The 19,629-nt window shown below is 48.0% G+C and overlaps 1 protein-coding gene across 16 annotated transcripts in view; it reads right to left on the bottom strand.

Moving 5' to 3' along the window:
• Positions 1–19,629, bottom strand: part of TSPOAP1 (TSPO associated protein 1) — a 171,614-nt gene that overhangs the window by 79,422 nt on the left and 72,563 nt on the right. For 15 of the 16 annotated variants that reach the window (XR_004643463.1, XR_004643465.1, XR_004643466.1 and 12 more), the window contains one exon: positions 169–385. Coding sequence is in view for 11 of the 16 variants with exons in the window: in XM_034752887.1 (XP_034608778.1) it covers positions 169–385 (217 nt within the window). In the remaining 5 variants the exon portion in view is untranslated. The remainder of the gene's footprint in view (positions 1–168; positions 386–19,629) is intronic. The other variant, XM_034752889.1, reaches the window with a different exon arrangement.

Here is a 19,629-nt window from a genome sequence, read left to right as displayed (position 1 = left end):
ATATTTCCCTCTAACAACTGAAGTGTTAAGTATGTGTAGCTCTAAGTCAGTCTCAGACATATGTTAGTGGGGTTTTACAAGGAACTAAAGAGATGAGCGAATTATTCCCATTATTGATCCTAATTGGTTCTATTTGCACTCAAGGAAGCCAACAGACAATGTATTAACTCATCCACTTCTGGCAGCAGTTACCCTTCTCCCACGGGCGGCACTGGGACTGAGGGATGGAACAGCAGGGCATAAGCGGGAGCTCAGAAGTCACCAATGTTGAGGTCAGAGGGCCAGTCTTTCCTGTCTGTAGCTGGAATCGTTTGAGTTCCTGAGACAGGAGGCTGAACTGTTCGATGTGGCTGCGGCACTGATCCTCCAGATCTCTCACCTGGGCCTGGCAGGGAAGCAAAGCAAAGTGAGGTACAAACACAGGCCTGAACTGGGACAAGGCTCTAATAGCAGCAGTCTTTGCTGTGTCCTTCCATGTAATGGAGCTGGGATATTCAGAGGATGAAAGGATGGAGTTGCCCAGATCCCAGAGATGATCAGTAGGGGATGGCAGCCCCCAGGCCATAGGCCCTTTGAAAATCCCAGTCCCAACCGACAAGTTTAGGATTGGTTCCACTCTAAACCCAAGATGAGCCATCACTGGAAAGCTGCTTTGGGCCTGCAATTTCCCCTACTCACTCCCATACAGGAGAAAATGTAGGAGGGGCTAGAGGCCAGTCAAACAAGGCCCTTTGAGATCGGGGAGATGGGAAGGCTTTTCACATCAAAGTCATATCTCCAAAAGGGACTCCACCAGACCTAGCTAATCTAGGGAGCCTCCCTGGGACATGAGGCCTCCAGCAGCCTCCCCGCCAAACCACTGGGGGCAGGAGCCCTAACATTCCCCTCCTGGGCCAAGTTCATCCACGAGTGAGAGACTCCAGGGAGCAACAGAGCATCAAGGCCCCTGGACTATCCAAGAACCTGCACACGCCCCACTGATGTCAGACAACCCACCTCCCGGAATTGTTTTTCATGGGGGACTGTGGATTGCAGCAGAAGTAGGAAAGCAGAGGAGGTGATTCTCCAGAGGGAGATGTGGGGGCTACGAGGATCACTTGAGGGTCACCTGCACTCCCCTGGCTTCTGGCCCCAGAGTGCCTCCCCTTCCTGTGCGCCTGCCCCAACGGGTTTAAAAATACACATAACCCACCTCCAACATAACCTACTGCAGCTCCCCCACCCGACTCCCTCAATGCCCCAAGCCCACACAGCTTCCAGGAACCAACCACCACCTATCCTTTAACACCCCTAACTCCTAACAAACAAACAAAACGTATTAGAGCCTGTCAGGAATGTCCCGTCTAAATACTTTTCCAACAGAAAATGTAGTTTCCACAAGAAAATCTCCAATTTCCCCCAAATTTTTAATTTTTCAGGTCAGTTCAACACTAATCTGGGTCTGCCTGAGAGGCAGTGGTGCCTCATGGGAGGAGTTGTCGTTTGGGTGCCTTACATCTATTCTTCTCTATGGGCTGGGCCCCCCTGTGGGACTACGTCTCTCATGATTAAGGCTGAAGGCTGCGAGTTTGTCATGGAGGTCATGGAAGTCACAGATTCTGTGACTTTTCGTGACCACCGGGAGTCCTGGGCCTAGCGCCGCGGGGCTCACCCCCGCTCCAGCACCAGTAGGGATCCTGGGCCGCACACTGCCCTCCCCCCAGCACCCAAGCTGCCCTCCACCAGCACCTGCGGGGCCCCCGGACAGCCCCTCTCCCCAAGTTTTAGTCACAGGTATTTTTAGTAAAAGTCATGGACAGGCTACAGGCCATGAGTTTTTGTCACTGCCCGTGACCTGTCTGTGACTAAAACGTAGCCTTACGCATGAGGCACTACAGTCTCCCCTCTGAACATTTAGTTTAAATCAGAAACATCAAAATGAAAAATTTTGAATCAATATTTTTCAAAGCTTTCCATTCCGTGAATATTTTTGATATGTCAAACTTTCATCACACTTTGGAATGAAAACTACTGGAATTTTCTGTAGAAAAGAAATTCTCATTTTTGACCAACTCTAAAAATGATACATTTGAATCTCTTGTCCTTGTTCAGATGAGCACAAGACCTTTCCATTCAGTTTCTTAACAACTAACAAAATCATCCAAAGCTCAGGACTTGGTGGTGATGGGGGACTTCAACTCCCCAGACATCTGTTGGGAAAATAACACAGCAGGGCACAGATTATCCAACAAGATCTTGGAATGTACTGGAGACCATTTTTTCTTTCAGAAGGTGGAGAAACCTACTGGGGGGAGGCTGTTCTAGATGTGATTTTGACAAATAGGGAAGACCTGGTTGAGAATTTGAAAGTGGAAGGCAGCTTGGGTGAAAGTGATCATGAAATGATAGAATTCATGATTCTAAGGAATGGTAGGAGGGAAAACAGCAAAATAAAAACAATGGATTTCAAGAAGGCACACTTTAGCAAACTCAGGAAGTTGATAGGTAGGCTCCCGTGGGAAGCAAGTATAAGAGGAAAAACAATTGAAGACAGTTGGCAGTTTTTCAGAGATACATTATTAAGGGCACAAGAGCAAACTATCCCACAGTGTAGGAAAGATAGGCAGTATGATAAGAGACCACCCTGGCTTAACCAGGAGATCTTCAATGATCTAAAACTCATTGGACATCTAACATAGTGCATGCCAGTGAAAATGAGGAATGATCGAGCCTAAAACAGGGAAAAAACAAGTCAAAAATTGCTTAGACAAATTAGATATCTTCAAATCAGCAGGCCCTGATGAAATGCATCCTAGAATACTCAAGGAGCTGACTGAGGAGATATCTGAGCCCATTAGCAATTATCTTTGAAAAATCATGCAAGACAGAAGACATTCCAGAAGACTGGAAAGGGCAAATATAGTGCCCATCTATAAAAAGGGAAATAAGGATAACCCAGGGAATTACAGACCAGTCAGCTTAACTTCTGTACCCGGAAAGATAATGAAGCAAATAATTAAGAAATCAGTTTGCAAATACCTAGCAGATAATAAGGTGATAAGTAACAGTCAGCATGGATTTGTCAAGAACAAATCATGTCAAACCAACCTGATAGCTTTCTTTGACAGGGTAACAAGCCTTGTGGATGGAAAGAAGTGGTAGATGTGGTATATCATGACTTTAGTAAGGCTTTTGATACTGTCTCACATGACCGTCTCATAAACAAACTAGGGAAATGCAACCTAGATGGAGCTACTATAAGGTGGGTGCATAACTGGTTGGAAAATCGTTCCCCGAGAGTAATTATCAGTGGTTCACACACATGCTGGAAGGGCATAACGAGTGGGGTCCTGTAGGGATCGGTTCTGGGTCCGGTTCTGTTCAATATCTTCATCAATGATTTATATAATGGCATAGAGGGTACACTTATAAAGTTTGTGGACGATACTAAGCTGGGAGGGGTTGCAAGTGCTTTGGAGGACAGGATTAAAATTCAAAATGATCTGGACAAACTGGAGAAATGGTCTGAAGTAAATAGGATGAAATTCAATCAGGACAAATGCAAAGTACTCCACTTAGGAAGGAACAATCAGTTGCACACATACAAAATGGGAAATGACTGCGTAGGAAAGAGTACTGCGGAAAGGGATCTGGAGGTCATAATGGATCACAAGCTAAATATGAGTCAATAGTGAACGCTATTGCAAAAAAAGCAAATATCATTCTTGGATGTATTAGCAGGAGTTTTGTAAGCAACACATGAGAAATAATTCTTCCGCTCTACTCCACGCTGATTAGGCCTCAACTGGAGTATTGTGTCCAGTTCTGGGCACCACATTTCAGGAATGATGTGGACAAATCGGAGAAAGTCCAGAGAAGAGCAACAAAAATGATTAAAGGTCTAGAAAACAAGACCTATGAGGGAAGACTGAAAAAATTGGGTTTGTTTAGTCTGGAGAAGAGAAGACTGAGAGGGAACATGATAACAGTTTTCAAGTACACCTCTACCCCTATATAACGTGACCCAATATAACACAAATTCGGATATAATGCGATAAAGCAGCGCTCCGGGGGGGCGGGGCTGCGCACTCCGGCGGATCAAAGCAGATTCGATATAATGTGGTTTCACCTATAACGCGGTAAGATTTTTTGGCTCCCAAGGACAGCGTTATATCGGGGTAGAGGTGTACATAAAAGGTTGTTACAAGGAGGAGGGAGAAAAATTGTTCTTCTTTACCTCTGGGGATGGGACAAGAAGCAACGGACTTAAATTGCAGCAAGGGCAGTTTAGGTTGGACATTAGGAAAAGCTTCCTGTCAGAGTGATTAAGCACTGGAATAAATTGCTTAGGGAGGTTGTGGAATCTCCATCATTGGGGATTTTTAAGAGCAGGTTGGACAAACACCTTTCAGGGATGGTCTAGATAATATTTAGTCCTGCCTTGAGTGCAGAGGACTGGACTAGATGACCTCTCGAGGTCCCTTCCCGCCCTATGATTCTATGAACTCCTGACAATGTCTGCATTTTACTTTCGAGGAATTAACCATTTGCAGCACTTGAGTTCATTCTGTTACTTGCCTCACATCACTGGATCAACAGCTTTCACACTGAATACAGTGAGCATGAGAGACCACCCCTAGGCTATTCAACACTGTTAAGACTAACAAATGAGAGCTAGTCAGCTTTGCACTGAGCCAGGTGATTTGATGCCCTGCTCCCCTTATAGAAGTTTTTAGATTCTAACAAACCAAAGACTGCTAACTATTCATACCTCTGCCTTTTCCCTGCTCTTCCATGCACAAAGACTGCTCATTCCACCCATTAGCTAACCCCTTATCTGTAAACATAAGTTACCCCACCAATTCCCCTTCTCCTCTAGGGTGTGATCTATACTTAAATCATAGGTCTATATAGTTACAGCACTCAGGCAGGGAGAGCCGTGCCTGGAGTCAGACTGGAGGAGCAGGGAGCCAAGACCCCGGGAGGCAGCATGGCTCCCAGCAGGGAGAATCGGGTGGCAGCCCAGATTGGAGTGGAGACCAGGCAGCAGCCCATCTGAGGAGCAGAGAGGTGGCTTTCTTGTCAATTTCACAGCTCAACTGGAGCCGTGAAATTGACAAGACAGCCAACAGCCGATTTAAGAAACACAGTGATCACCATAACTACACCCACATAAGCCCTACGCCGCTTGTGGAGGTGGAGTTATGTTGGTGTAGGAGGGCACTTACATCGGCGGGAGCAAGGCTGTAGTGTAGACACTGACATAGTTAGGTTGACATAAGCTGCTGTATGTCAACCTAACTCTGCATGTAAACCAAGCCAGAGAAGCTGAAAAAAATAGAAAACCTGGAAAAGCTCACAAAAACTGAAAAACAACCAAGCCATTGTGTAGGATTTTTGTCAGAGAAAGAAAAGGTAAGTGCTCTGCTCTATCAAAGCAGCAGCAGTAGCACCCTTTGAATTATTTTAGCTCTACTTGTTAAAGCTGACACCACACGAACATGACAGGAATCCATGTCTAACATACACCCCACACAAGAGTCAGAGTTAAGCAGCAGCAGGAGGAAAATGCCCTGCTCAGTTATCTCAGTACCTGCATGCAATCCAAGGTATTCTGTCAGCAAGGAAAAGAGCAAACAGAGATTTAAAACCACATATCAGCATTTTCATTAACCAAAAATCAAGACACTGCAAAGCATAACAAAATCCTCAATTTAGGGAACATTCTTCTCCCAATTAGTACACAATAAGTGTTGAGTTCCTCTGAGACACCCCTCCCCCCAGCTGCTAAAAGAAATTCCACAGATTGAAAGCATGAATCAGATTGCTGCTACCTCAGAAACACTCACACTCTCCAAGGGCCTCCATCAAGGGCCTTTTAATTATGAATCTCAAACCCTTTTCTCCCACCCCCACTGGTGGCTGACAATTCCCTGAACTAGCTGCTCTCCTGCATCAGAGCTCCACTCAGTGCTGGAAAGACAGAGGGGTTCAGCGAGCAAGTTACAATGCCCTTATTCTTGGAGCTGAGCCAGCCCTGACACAACTTAGAGCAGCTACCAGGCTGCTCCAAGGGTATGTCTGCACCGCAGCTGAGAGATATCATTCCCTAGGGGGGCAGACGTACACACACTAGCTCTGCCTACAACGCTACAAATGGCAGTGGAGCCACAGCAGTGGTTGCTTGGGCTGGCCTCCAAGCACAACCCCAACTGAGGTAAGTCCCCAGTAGCAGCTTTAGAGATCTCAATAATGGGCACATTCTTAAGGAAGGCCAAAGAAAAGGCAATGGACCTTGTAGAATGAGTGGTTGAATACTGTGAGATTCGTAACAAAAGTCAATGCAGGCAGATATCCACTTGGAAAGCTTCTGGTTAGAGGTTGCAGACGCTTCTGCTCTATCTGCTAGCAAGACGAACAGCCTGTGGGTCTTTCTGAAGGACTCCGGCCTATCCAGACAGAAGGCATGGGCTCTCCTGACGTCAAGGGTGTGCAGAAGTGCCTCCTGGTTACCTAGATGTGGTTTGGAGTGGAAGATAGGCAGGTGAATGGGCTGATTGATATGGAACTCAGAAGAAACCTTGGGTAAGAATTTGGGGTGGGGCCTCAGCGTGACCTCGTCCTTAAAAAAATACAGTGAAAGGGGGGCATGCCACCATGGCCCCCATTTCTCCAACCCATCGTGCTGACGTGACGCCTATCAGGAATGCCATTTTCATTGACAAATGGAGCAGTGGCCTTGTGAGGCATTTAAGGACCAGACTGAGGTCCCATACTGGAGTAGGATGTTGGACTGTTTCCAATTCTTTGAGGAATCTCACTGTGGGTTGCAAAGACAGAATAATCCTCTCGGGGGGTGGAAAGCTGTGATTGCTGCCAGGTGGACTCTTATGCAGCTCATCGATAGTCCCGAGATTTTTAGAGTTAGAAGGTTGTCCAGTATATCCGGAAGCAATGAGGTCATCAGTGAAGCATGCCTGAGGTCACAACAACTGGCAAACCTCGTCCATTTCTCAGAGTACATGCTGTGAGTAGCTTGTTTCCTGCTATGTGTCAGTATTCTTTTTACGTTGTCTGAGCAGGTTGCCTCTAGTCCTGTTAGCCATCGGCCAACCATGCACAGAGACATAGCACTGTGAGATTGGGGTGAAGAATCTGCCTGTCTTCCTGGGACAGGAGATGAGGAGCAGCGTGGAGAATGATCGGAGAGCAAAATGGTCAGCTGTGTCTGGTAAGGAAACCACATTTGCCTGGGCCAGGTTGGAACTATTAGGATGACTCTGGCTTTATTTTTCTTTATTTTGAGCATAGCTTTGGCTATTAGGGGAGTCAGTGGGAATGCGCACAGGAGAGTTGATGACCACTGAATGTGAAAAGTATCCCACAGGGCCCGGAGAGTCAGTCTGTCCCTCAAGCAGAAGTGGGTACATTTCTTGTTTAACTCTGTGGCAAAGGAGTCTTCCGGAGGGGTGTCCCCATTGACAGAACACAAGGTGTAATTTACTGGGGTCTATTTCCCACTCATGGTCTTCGAAGATGTGCCTGCTGAATGCATCTGCGTTCACATTCTGACCCCTGGGAGACAGGCTGCTGTGATGACAATCCGGTTGCATATGCACCAATTCCAAAGCTTGACAGCCTTGGCGCAGAAGGAGGGGGATCTTGCCCCTCCTTGGCGACTGCTGTAAAACATGCATGATGTATTGTCCATCATGATCTTTATGTGTTCGCTCTGGGCAGTGGTAGGAAATGAAGACAGGCATATCTGACCAATCTGAGTTCCAGGAGGTTGATGTGCAGCATCACCTCTTGTGATGTCCACTTGCCCTGGGTCATGTGAGTGTCTAGATGCATTCCCCACCATAACAGAGAGATGTCCATCATTATGACGACCGTTGGGGAAAGATGTGCAAACAGAACTCCTGTGCACACATTGTGATGGTCTTTCCACCAGTTGAGGGATTGGTTTACAGAGGTAGGTATGGAAAGAGGCATATTTAAACTGTGTCTGTTTGGTGAATAAACAGTTTTGAGCCACCCTTGAAGGCAGCGCATTCAAAGTCTTGTGTGTTCTGTGACGAAGGTAGTGGCTGCTATGTGCTATAGTAATTGAAGAGAGTTCCTGACTGTAGTTTGAGGGCTGAGCTGAACTGTGTTAGCTATGTTGGAAATGGCCACAAACCTGTGCAGAGGAAGGTAGGCTCTCGCTGTTACCGAATAAAGATGTGCCCCTATGAACTCGAAGTTTTGCACAGGGGTCAAAGTGGATTTTGGATGTTCAATTGCAGTCCCAAGTGAAAGAAGAGATCTGTGGCCTTGGAGGTTGCTCAAGATGTCAGTTCCAGGGAATGGCCTTTCAGTAGCCAATTGTCCAGGTAAGAGAATACTAAGATACCTTTCCTGCAGAGCTGCGCTGGTACTACTGACATGATTTTCGAGAAGAGCCTTGGGACAGATGACAGGCCAAAGGGGAGCACTCGGTATTGAAGGTGATTCTGGCCGATAGTGAAATATAGGAATCGTTTGTGGGATAGGTGGATAGCGATATGGAAATACGCATCTTGAAGGTCAAGGTGCAGAGAACCAATCCCCTTGCTCTAGTGACAGAATTACCACTGCAAATGTCACCATTTTGAATTTTTGTGCCTTCACACAGGTGTTGGTACCAGGAAGTACCTATAATAAACCCTCTTCCTTCTGTGCTGCATGGGGACTGGTTCTATAGCTCCCAAGCGTAACAGAGTGTCTCTTTCTTGAAGAAGCAAGCTCTTGTGAGGGGGTCCCTGAAGAGGGACAGTGAAGGGAGGTTTGATGGAAATGTAGTAAAGTGGATAGTGTATCCTGTGAAGATGATCACAAAAACCCACTTGTCCGTAGTGATCAACTCCCAAGTCCGCCTGAAGTGCTGAAGGCGGTCACCGAAGGGAGGAAGGCTGGTGAATTGGTGCAGCTGAAGAGGATGACTATGGTAATTTAAGCCCTCGACCAACCCGTCAAAATTGCTGCTTGGAGGTGGATAGTGGACTGTTTCCTTCTCTGGAATCTCTGCCTCTTCTGGTGCCATTCATACGACCTCTGGGAGGAAAGGAATTGGGCAGGGTGGGATCTCTGGGTCCTCTGGGACTTATTGAACTTTCTCTTATAGGTGAGTGTGTAAATACAGGTCTGTCGCATCTTACGTGCATTTAACATGCACAATTTCAACTTTACGCGGTCGGCAAAAAAAAGAGAGAAAAACAACAGTTTTAATACTATACCTGTGTCGCGGAGTATTGGGGGACTCAGGGCCCTGCACCCCCGGCTTCCTGCGATTCACCATGACTCTCAGCCAGCCAGTAAAGCAGAAGGTTTATTTGGATGACAGGAATACAGTCCAAGACAGGTCTTGCAGGCACAGACAACAGGGCCCCCCTCAGTTAGGTCCAGCTTGGGGTCCAGGGCATCCCAGCCCACCCCCCTTTGGGGGGGGGGGTCAGAGCCATCTCTGCCTCCCAGCCATCTCTCCAGCCCGCTTCCAGCACTCTGGCTTCAGCGACCCCTCCCACAGCCTTTGTTCAGTTTCCCGGGCTAAGGAGTCACATGGCCTTCAACCCCTTCCTGGGTTCTCGTGTTACACACTCAGGTATGCGCCCTCGGGCTGTCTCCCATCCTCCAATGCAGACTATTCCAGCCACACTCCCCTGTCAGCATTCACAGACCACAGTGAGAACAGGCCCAGTTCGTCACAACCTGGAGTGCAGGCGATTTCGCCCGCCATTGAACTCAATGGGGTTTTGGCTATACGCGGTTTTTGCTTTACGCGCTAACCGTGGAACGGAACCCCCGCGTAAGATGAGACAGACCTGTACCAAAAGAACGTAAGGTAGCTCTACAGTGCCTTAATATTTGCAGAGACTTTTCTGTGCTATCTGCGAACAACTTAGACCCATCAAAAGAAAGGCCCTCTACTGTATTCTGGACCTCTTTTGGGAATCCAAAGAGTTGGAGCCAGGAAGTGACTCATATAACTATCACTGTAGCAATCAAACAGGAAGCAGTATCAGTGGCGTCAAGGGAGGCTTGTAGGACTGTTCTGGCAAGTAGTTGGCCCTCCACAATAACTGTCTGGAATGGCTCTCTGGGCTCTGTCAGTAGGTGATCCACAAAATAGTTCAGCTTGGTATAATTCATGATTGTACTTTGCCATTAACAACTGAAAACTGGTGTTTCTAAGTTAGAAGGACGCAGAGGAATAAGATTAAGGGGCACATTTGATAGCTGCTTTCAACTACCTGAAAGGGGGTTCCAAAGAGGATGGATCTAGACTGTTCTCAGTGGTAGCAGATGACAGAACAAGGAATAATGGTCTCACATTGCAGTGGGGGAGGTTTAGGTTGGATATTAGGAAAAACTTTTTCACTAGGAGGGTGGTGAAGCACTGGAATGGGTTACCTAGGGAGATGGTGGAATCTCCTTCCTTGGAGGTTTTTAAGGTCAAGCTTGACAAAGCCCTGGCTGGGATGATTTAGTTGGGGACTGGTCCTGCTTTGAGCAGGAGGTCGGACTAGATGACCTCCTGAGGTCCCTTGCAAACCTCTATGATTCTATGACTTATGAGGACAGGCTGAGGGAAGTGGGCTTATTTAATCTGCAGAAGAGAAGAGTGAGGGGGGATTTGATAGCAGCCTTCAACTACCTGAAGTGGGGATCCAAAGAGGATGGAGCTCGGCTGTTCTCAGTGGTGGCAGATGACAGAACAAGGAGCAATGGTCTCAAGTTGCAGTGGGGGAGCTCTAGGTTGGATATTAGGAAACACTATTTCACTAGGACTATGGTGAAGGGTAACAGTGAAATCCTTGCTGATCTTAAACACAAAAAGGAAACTTACAAGAAGTGGAAGATTGGACAAAAGACCAGGGAAGAGTATAAAAATATTGCTCATGCATACAGGGGTGAAATCAGGAAGGCCAAATCACACTTGGAGTTGCAGCTAGCAAGGGATGTTAAGAGTAAGATGAAGGGTTTCTTCAGGTATGTTAGCAACAAGAAGGTCAAGGAAAGTGTGGGCCCCTTACTGAATGAGGGAGGCAACCTAGTGACAGAGGATGTGGAAAAAGCTAATGTAGTCAATGCTTTTTTTGCCTCTGTCTTCACGAACAAGGTCAGCTCCCAGACTGCTGCACTGGGCAGCACAATATGGAGTGGAGGTGACCAGCCCTCTGTGGAGAAAGAAGTGGTTCAGGACTATTTAGAAAAGCTGGACGAGCACAAGTCCATGGGACCGGATGCGCTGCATCCGAGGGTGCTAAAGGAGTTGGCAGATGTGATTGCAGAGCCATTGGCTATTATCTTTGAAAACTTGTGATGATCAGGGGAGATCCCGGAAGACTGGAAAAAGGCTAATGTAGTGCCCATCTTTAAAAAAGGGAAGGCGGAAGATCCAGGGAACTACAAGCCAGTCAGCCTCACCTCAGTCCCTGGAAAAATCATGGAGCAGGTCCTGAAGGAATCAATTCTGAAGCACTTAAAGGAGAGGAAAGTGATCAGGAACAGTCAGCATGGATTCACCAAGGGCAAGTCATGCCTGACTATCCTAATTGCCTTCTATGATGAGATAACTGGCTCTGTGGATGAGGGGAAAGCAGTGGACATGTTATTCCTTGACTTTAGCAAAGCTTTTGATACCGTCTCCCACAGTATTCTTGCTGGCAAGTTAAAGAAGTATGGGTTGGATGAATGGACTATAAGGTGGATAGAAAGCTGGCTAGATCATCGGGCTCAACGGGTAGTGATCAATGGCTCTATGTCTAGTTGGCAGCCGGTATCAAGCGGACTGCCCCAAGGGTCGGTCCTGGGGCTGGTTTTGTTCTATATCTTCATTAACGATCTGGAGGATGGCGTGGATTGCACCCTCAGCAAGACTGCAGATGACACTAAACGGGGAGGAGTGGTAGATACGCTGGAAGGTAGGATAGGATACAGAGGGTCCTAGACCAATTAGAGGATTGGGCCAAAAGAAATCTGATGAGGTTCAACAAGGACAAGTGCAGGGTCCTGCACTTAGGACGGAAGAATCCCATGCACTGCTACAGAATAGGGGCTGAGCAGTTCTGTAGAAAAGGACCTAGGGGTTACAGTGGATGAGAAGCTGGATAAGAGTCAACAGTATGCCCTTGTTGCCAAGAAGGCGAATGGCATTTTGGGCTGTATAAGTAGGAGCACTGCCAGCAGATCGAAGGACGTGATCATTCCCCTCTATTCAGCATTGGTGAGGCCTCATCTGGAGTACTGTGTCCAGTTTTGGGCCCCACACTACAAGAAGGATGTGGAAAAATTGGAAACAGTCCAGCGAAGGGCAACAAAAATGATTAGGGGGCTGGAGCACATGACTTATGAGGAGAGGTTGAGGGAACTTGGATTATTTAGTCTCCAGAAGAGAAGAATGAGGGGGATTTGATAGCTGCTTTCAACTACCTGAAAGGGGGTTCCAAAGAAGATGGATCTAGACTGTTCTCAGTGGTACCAGTGGACAGAACGAGGAGTAATGGTCTCAAGTTGCAGTTGGGGAGGTTTAGGGTGGATATTAGGAAAAACTTTTCCACTAGGAAGGTGATGAAGCACTGGAATGGGTTACCTAGGGAGGTGGTCGAATCTCTTTCCTTAACAAAGCCCTGGCTGGGATGATTTAGGTGGGGTTGGTCCTGCTTTGAGCAGGGGGTTGGACTAGATGACCTCCTGAGGTCTCTTCCAACCCTAACTTTCTATGATTTCCTCCTCAGTAGATCTAGACCCTTATGGTCTTTTTCATGAGGTGTGGTTTTAGCATGATGCTGCCTTCCATGTTCATTAACTGTGTCAACTACCGAGGAGTTAGGTGAGGGATAGAAAAATAAAAATTTGAGTCCTTTGTTGGGACATAATACTTCTTATCCACTCTCCTGCATGTAGGTGGAATAGAAGTTGGTTTGTGCGAGATGATCCTCTCTGGGTCCAGAAGAGCTTCGTTAACAGGCAGGGCTATGTGGGCCGATGAGGGTGAGTGGAGGATATCAAGTAGCTTATGATGAGGCTCTTTCATTTCCTCAAAAGGAATCTGCAAGGAGTTTGCAACTCTCTTGACCAGGTCCTGGAAGTGCTTAAAATCATCCGCCAGGGATGGAGGAGGCGGCGGCATGAATGTTTCATCCAGAGATGAAGAGATGCTGGCCATGCTCCTCAAAGGATTCCTCTTGAGTGTCAGGTCTCCTGGAGGGAGGAGGTGATGCAGATTGCCCCTCTCTATGACAGGTGGTGCTCAATGCTCTGGAAAATTGTTTGCGATAAGCCATCCAAGGGTCCCAATATGGCCAATGAGGAGGTGCATAAGGCATAAGAGGAGACACCCAAGGGTGCTCATACCAACGAGGCATTGATGGCAATCCTGGGCCACAAGCAGTTGCAGCTTCAGCAGAGGCTTCTGGAAAGGGGCCTTTATAGGAGTGAGGGGAAGAACACTGAATTGACACTTGAGACACCAAAGTAAGATCTTCATCAGAATCCTCTTCCTCAAGCTCACTCTGAAATGGTGGAGAGCATGGAGAGACCTGAGATGAAACCATCGGTACTGGGCAAACTTCAGGCAATCTTGATGTTCTCTGTACTGACAGCACATCTCAACGGAACAGCAGAGAATCAGGCATCTCAGATGCAGCCAGGTTCCAGGGAAAACACAACTCCTGTGGTACCAAGAGTGTTATTGGTGCCGAGCCTGTAGTCTGCCCCAAGGTGATCGTGGCCAAAGGCGCTAACGGTACCGTAGGTCTCGGCGTTTGGAGAGAACCACAGTTGCTGACAGTACTGAAGGTTTTGCGCACTCTGAGGGAAGTGCAGTCAGAGCCATTTGTTACCGAGGAAGCAGAGGAAGAGCTCTTCTCGCAGCCTCCATCCATTAACGATATCCATGATCTTTCTGGGCCCAAGGCTTTGCCAACTTTTGGTCTAGCCATGCCCTGGGTACCTGAAGAATCAGCAGCCTTGTGGGTACCCAACTGGAGAGCCAGTGGCACAGGGGTAGCTGAAGAAACCAACAATCTCGGCATTTAGAGGTAGATTCTCTACCTGGTGAGCCAGGGACACATTCCTTTGAGGGTTAATGAGAGGAGTCATGTGTCCTCCTCTTAGAAGCCATGGAGGCAACAGACTTGCTCAGAGACCGGCGTACAGTGCGGGGATCCCGTGGACTGGGTCAGAAGCCGGGCATAAAGAGCTCTCCATCATGAGGAGGCGAAGCTTTATCTCTGTTTTTTCTGGCTCTTGATTTCAGTGCCAGACAACAGTTGCACTTCTAGGCAACATGTGATTCCCCGCGGCAACAGATGCAGTCGCTGACCGGGCTCTCCTCCTCGCAAGACTGACAACATTTGAAGCCAGGAGAACCGGGCATAACCTCCCCATAAAGAATACTACTAACTAAGTAGTACATATCTAAATGCAATACAAGAGAAAATAAAAGAAAAAAAATTCTCAAAAAAAGAAGAGATAAGAAGCTATATTACTACTATTTACTAACTATTGAAACTAACATTAAAACTCTGACTAACTATTAATAAGAAAAGAGGATAAAGTTGAGGAAATCTCTGTGGGACAACTGCCAGAGCTCCGTCTCAGGCCAAGGTGATCGAGAAGGAACTGAAAGCATTTCTCCTGCGCAGTGCTATACAACAGCAGCACGGGACACGAGACTGCCTAACACACATGCACAGGCCAAATGGCCACTGTTATGAGAAATCTCCAAACACAGGCACAGGGGGTGCTAGCACACCTAGAGTGGAGCACCCCTCAGGACACTACTCAAAGAAGAATTATTAGCTCAAGATCTTGGCCTTATGGAACAGACATTGAACTGAAGTTTCATTAGCAGCCAGAGAAAGAGTAAAGACAGGCAATAATCTACACAGTGGAGCCATCTTCTAAATATCATTTGACTAGTGAGCGCATGCTTACAGCAGGGAAGTGAGGACAAATCTCTTTTCAGAATTAAGGCTATGCTGAAAAGCAATACACACATATTATAATTTGGGAATACACTGCTAAGGCACTCAAACAGCATTAACTCTGCCCTGCAGTGACACCAGACAATAACGATAATTATGTTTATAGCTTTTTAATGTTTGTGGCCCTGGATTAGATTAAAATGGTTTTTTAAAACAGATTTTTTTCTCTCTCTCTCTCTCTTTTTCCTTCCTAGAGTCACTGGATTGCAGTGCAGCTCCTCATCTGCCAGGTAGAGACATGGGGGACTTCAATCACCCTGACATCTGCTGGGAGAGCAATACAGCGGTGCACAGACAATCCAGGAAGTTTTTGGAGAGTGTTGGGGACAATTTCCTGGCACACGTACTCCTCTTGACCTGCTGCTCACAAACAGGGAATAATTGGTAGGGGAAGGAGAAGTGGGTGGCAACCTGAGCAGCAGTGACCATGATATGGTCGAGTTCAGGATCCTGACAAAAGGAAGAAAGGAAAGCAGCAGAATATGGACCCTGGGCTTCAGAAAATCAGACTTGGACTCCCTCAGGGAACTGATGGGCAGGATCCCCTGGGAAGCTAATATGAGGGGGAAAGGAGTCCAGGAGAGCTGGCTGTATTTTAAAGAAGCCTTATTGAGGGCGCAGGAACAAATTATCCCGATGTGCAGAAAGAATAGCAAATATGGCAAGCGACCAGCTTGGCTTAATAGTGAAAACTTCGGTGACCTTAAACAAAAAAAGGAAGTTTACAAGAAGTGGAAACTTGGACAGCTGACTACGAAGGAATATAAAAATATTGCTCGAGCATGCAGAGGTGTAAGCACAATTGGAGTTGCAGCTAGCAAGGGATGTGAAGGGTTACAAGAAGGGTTTCTACAGGTATGTTAGCAACAAGGTGGTCAGGGAAAGTGTGGGACCCTTACTGAGTGGGGGAGGCAACCTAGTGACAGACGATGTGGAAAAAGTTGAAGTACCCAATGCTTTTTTTGCCTCTGTCTTCACAGACAAGGTCAGCTCCCAGACTGCTGCACTGGGCAAGGGGACATCCTTAGACATACACAGAATACGCAACTGCATAGGGCCCCACAACATTTGGGGCATCAAATTGCCCCAAATTTCGTGGTGCCCTACACAGCTGTGTGTTTCGTATGTGGCAGTGCCAGCGAACAGCCCCCATCCCCCAGCTGGCCCCCCTATGGGGTGCGCCCACTGCAAGGGGCAGGGACATTCCTGGGGCAGACTGGGGGACCCAGGACAACTCCCTCCACCCCTGCCCCGCCTCTTCTTGCCCCCACCCTGTCCCCATTTTCCACCCCTTCTCCCAAGCCCCCTCCCCCAGCGGGGGGCCTGGCACTGGCAGCAGGGGTCAGGACTAACCCTGCACTCACCAGTGGTGACGGGAAGCAGAGCAACCCAGCCCCAGCCTGCTCCACTCCTCTGACTCCCCGTTGTGTCACTCCACTTCCCACTGCTGGTGAGTGCGGGGGCACGGACCCCTCCCCCAAGCGACATGGCTGGGGCGGGGGGAGCGGAGCAGGCTGGCGCTGGGTCGTTCCGCTTCCTGCTGCCAGCACCAGGTCCCCCACTAATCCGCTGGGCAGCTCTGGACCTGTGGGGCCCCCCACAGCTCCTACCTCCATGGCCCTGCAGACCTTGAGCGCAGCCCAGACCCTCAGCGGGCTGCAGCAGGTGCTTGGGCTGCGTAGGACACCATAATTGGTAGGGACGGGACTGACTGGGCAGCACAGAATGGGGAGGATGTGAGCAGCCCTCAGTGGTGAAAGAACAGGTTAAGGACTATTTAGAAAAAGCTGGATATGCACAAGTCCATGACGCCAGATGCAATGCTTCCAAAGGTACTGAGGGAGTTGGCTGATGTGATTGCAGAGCCATTGGCCATTATCTCTGAAAATTCATGGCAATCGAGGGAGGTCCCGGACAATTGGAAAAAGGCAAATGTAGTGCCCATCTTTAAAAAAGGGAAGGAGGAGAATCCGGGGAACTATGGACCAGTCAGCCTCACCTCAGTCCCTGGAAAAATCATGGAGCAGGTCCTCAAGGAATCAATTATGAAACACTTGGAGGACCAACCTGATTGCTTTCTATGATGAGATAACTGGCTCTGTGGATGTGGGGAAAGCGGTGGACATGATATACCTTCATTTTAGCAAAGCTTTTGATACAGTTTCCCACAGTATTCTTGCCAGCAAGTTAAAGAAGTATGGGCTGGATGAATGGACTATAAGGTGGATAGAAAGCTAGCTAGATCGTCGGGTCAATGGGTAGTGATCAATGGCTTGATGTGTAGTTAGGGGCAGTCGGTATCAAGCGGAGTGCCCCAAGGGTTGGTCCTGGGGCCGGTTTTGTTCAACATCTTCATTAATGATCTGGAGGATGGGATGGATTGCACCCTCAGCAAGTCTGTGGATGACACTTAGCTCGGGGGAGAGGTAGATACGCTGGAGGGTAGGGATAGGGTCCAGAGTGACCTAGACAAATTGGAGGATTGGGCCAAAAGAAATCTGATGAGGTTCAACAAGGACAAGTAGAGAGTCCTGCACTTAGGAAGGAAGAATCCCATGCACTGCTACTGGCTGGGGACGGACTGGCTAAGTGGTAGTTCTGCAGAAAAGGACCTGGGGAGTACAGTGGACAAGAAGCTGGGTATGAGTCAACAGTGTGCCCTTGTTGACAAGAAGGCTAACGGCATATTGGGCTGCATTAGTAGGAGCATTGCCAGCAGATCAAGGGAAGTGATTATTCCCCTCTATTCGGCACTGGTGAGGCCACAGCTGGAGTATTTCATCCAGTTTTGGGCCCCCCACTACAGAAAGGATGTGGGCAAATTGGAGAGAGTCCACTGGAGGGCAATGAAAATGATTAGGGGGATGGGGTACATGACTTCTGAGGAGAGGCTGAGGGAACTGGGCTTATTTAGTCTGCCGAAAAGAAGAGTGAAGGGGGGTTTGATAGCAGCCTTCAACTATCTGAAGGGGGATGCAGCTAGGCTGTTCTCAGTGGTGGCAGATGACAGAACAAGGAGAAATGGTCTCAAGTTGCAGTGGGGGAGGTCTAGGTTGGATATTAGGAAACACTATTTCAGTAGGAGGGTGGTGAAGCACTGGAATGGGTTACCTAGGGAGGTGGTGGAATCTCCATCCCTTAGGGCTGGGCTACACTGGGTGGGGAGGTCGATGTAAGATACGCAACTTCAGCTACAAAAATAGCGTAGCTGAAGTCGACGTATCTTATTTCGACTGAACTCCCGTCCTCACGGCGCGGGATCGACGGCCGCCGCTCCTCCGTCGACTCCGCTACCACCACTCGCGCTGGTGGAGTTCTGGAGTCGATGGGGTCGCGTTCGGGGATCAATATATCACCTCTAGATGAGACGCGATATATCGATTCCTGATAGATCGATTACCGGGTAGTCTGGACATACCCTTAGAGGCTTTTAAGGCCCGGCTTTACAAAGCCCTGGCTGGAATGATTTAGTTGGGGTTGGTCCTGCTTTGAGCAGGGGTTGGACTGGGTGGCCTCTAGGGTCTCTTCCAACCCTAATCTTCTACGATTCTATGACAAAGGATCACCAACTGCTGGAGCCTCCTGACAGGCATAACCAACATCTTAGATAAAGAATGAATCTCCCCTTCTTCCTTCAAACATGCAATAGTCTAACCCAAACTGAAAAACGGCACCTTGGAGCTAGTGGACCTACCTAACTATTGCAAATATTAAACCTTTCTTCCCTAAACAAGAAGCTTTATCCTAGACATGCCACAATCCAGATTCAGGTCAGCAAATGGTAAGGAAACAGACAGCAGCACTGGTGGTCAGTCTCTTGTGTCAATGGAACGCTGATGTCCATTCTCAAACTTCTGGATTCTGCAGCATTCAACACAGTCAGCCACAAGACATTGCTGTCCCATCTAAGCAAGGTGACAGGGGCCAATGAAAGAACTAGAATAGTCTGACCGCTTCCTGGAGGAACATGCCCAAGGGTCATTATGTGAACCTGCACCTTCACCCCCAGGCCTCTCACTTGTGGAGCTCCACAATGATCTATTCAACTCAAAATGCAGCAGCCTGCTGAACTGGTGAGACATCACAAGGTCAAATGTCAACAAGAGGCAGCTGAGACATAGCTCTAGCTGTTTACTTTTTACAACAGAAAACAGTGCCATTGTCACCAGGCTAACCTAGATGCCCCAGAACCGAGATGAAAAAGGGTTAGTTAAAGCTCCTAGTTTGCAGAGGAGAACTCTGTGAAGAGTGCAGCCATGGAGCAGTCTCCACCAGTCGAAGACACATACCCATACCTGCTCAGCTGACTTCACAGTTTCAAATAGACTCCTCACTGACACCAAGCTCTCACAGAGTCGAGGTCACAAGAAATGTATTTTGCCATTTCTGATTGGGTTCCATCACTGGAGAGGAAGAGCTGGCTTCAACAGCACATGCCTTCATTGCCCGCCAATTGCACTGTAACAAAGCAGCTTACTTGGGCTTGGAAGCTTCAGCACTGAGAAAATTACAACTGATGGAGAATGCAGCAGCTCACTCCCTGGGCATCAAACCTGACCCTCACTCACTGCACTGGATTCCCCTAAATCATCACATCAAGTTGAAACTGTTGGTCCTTTGTCATCATGCCTCTAAATAG

Source organism: Trachemys scripta, chromosome 18 (genome assembly GCF_013100865.1).
Source record: "Trachemys scripta elegans isolate TJP31775 chromosome 18, CAS_Tse_1.0, whole genome shotgun sequence".
In the NCBI taxonomy this organism is placed as follows: Eukaryota; Metazoa; Chordata; order Testudines; family Emydidae; genus Trachemys; species Trachemys scripta.
The sequence above is the reverse complement of the archived record's forward strand: the minus strand, read 5'-3'. Positions and strand labels throughout refer to the sequence as shown.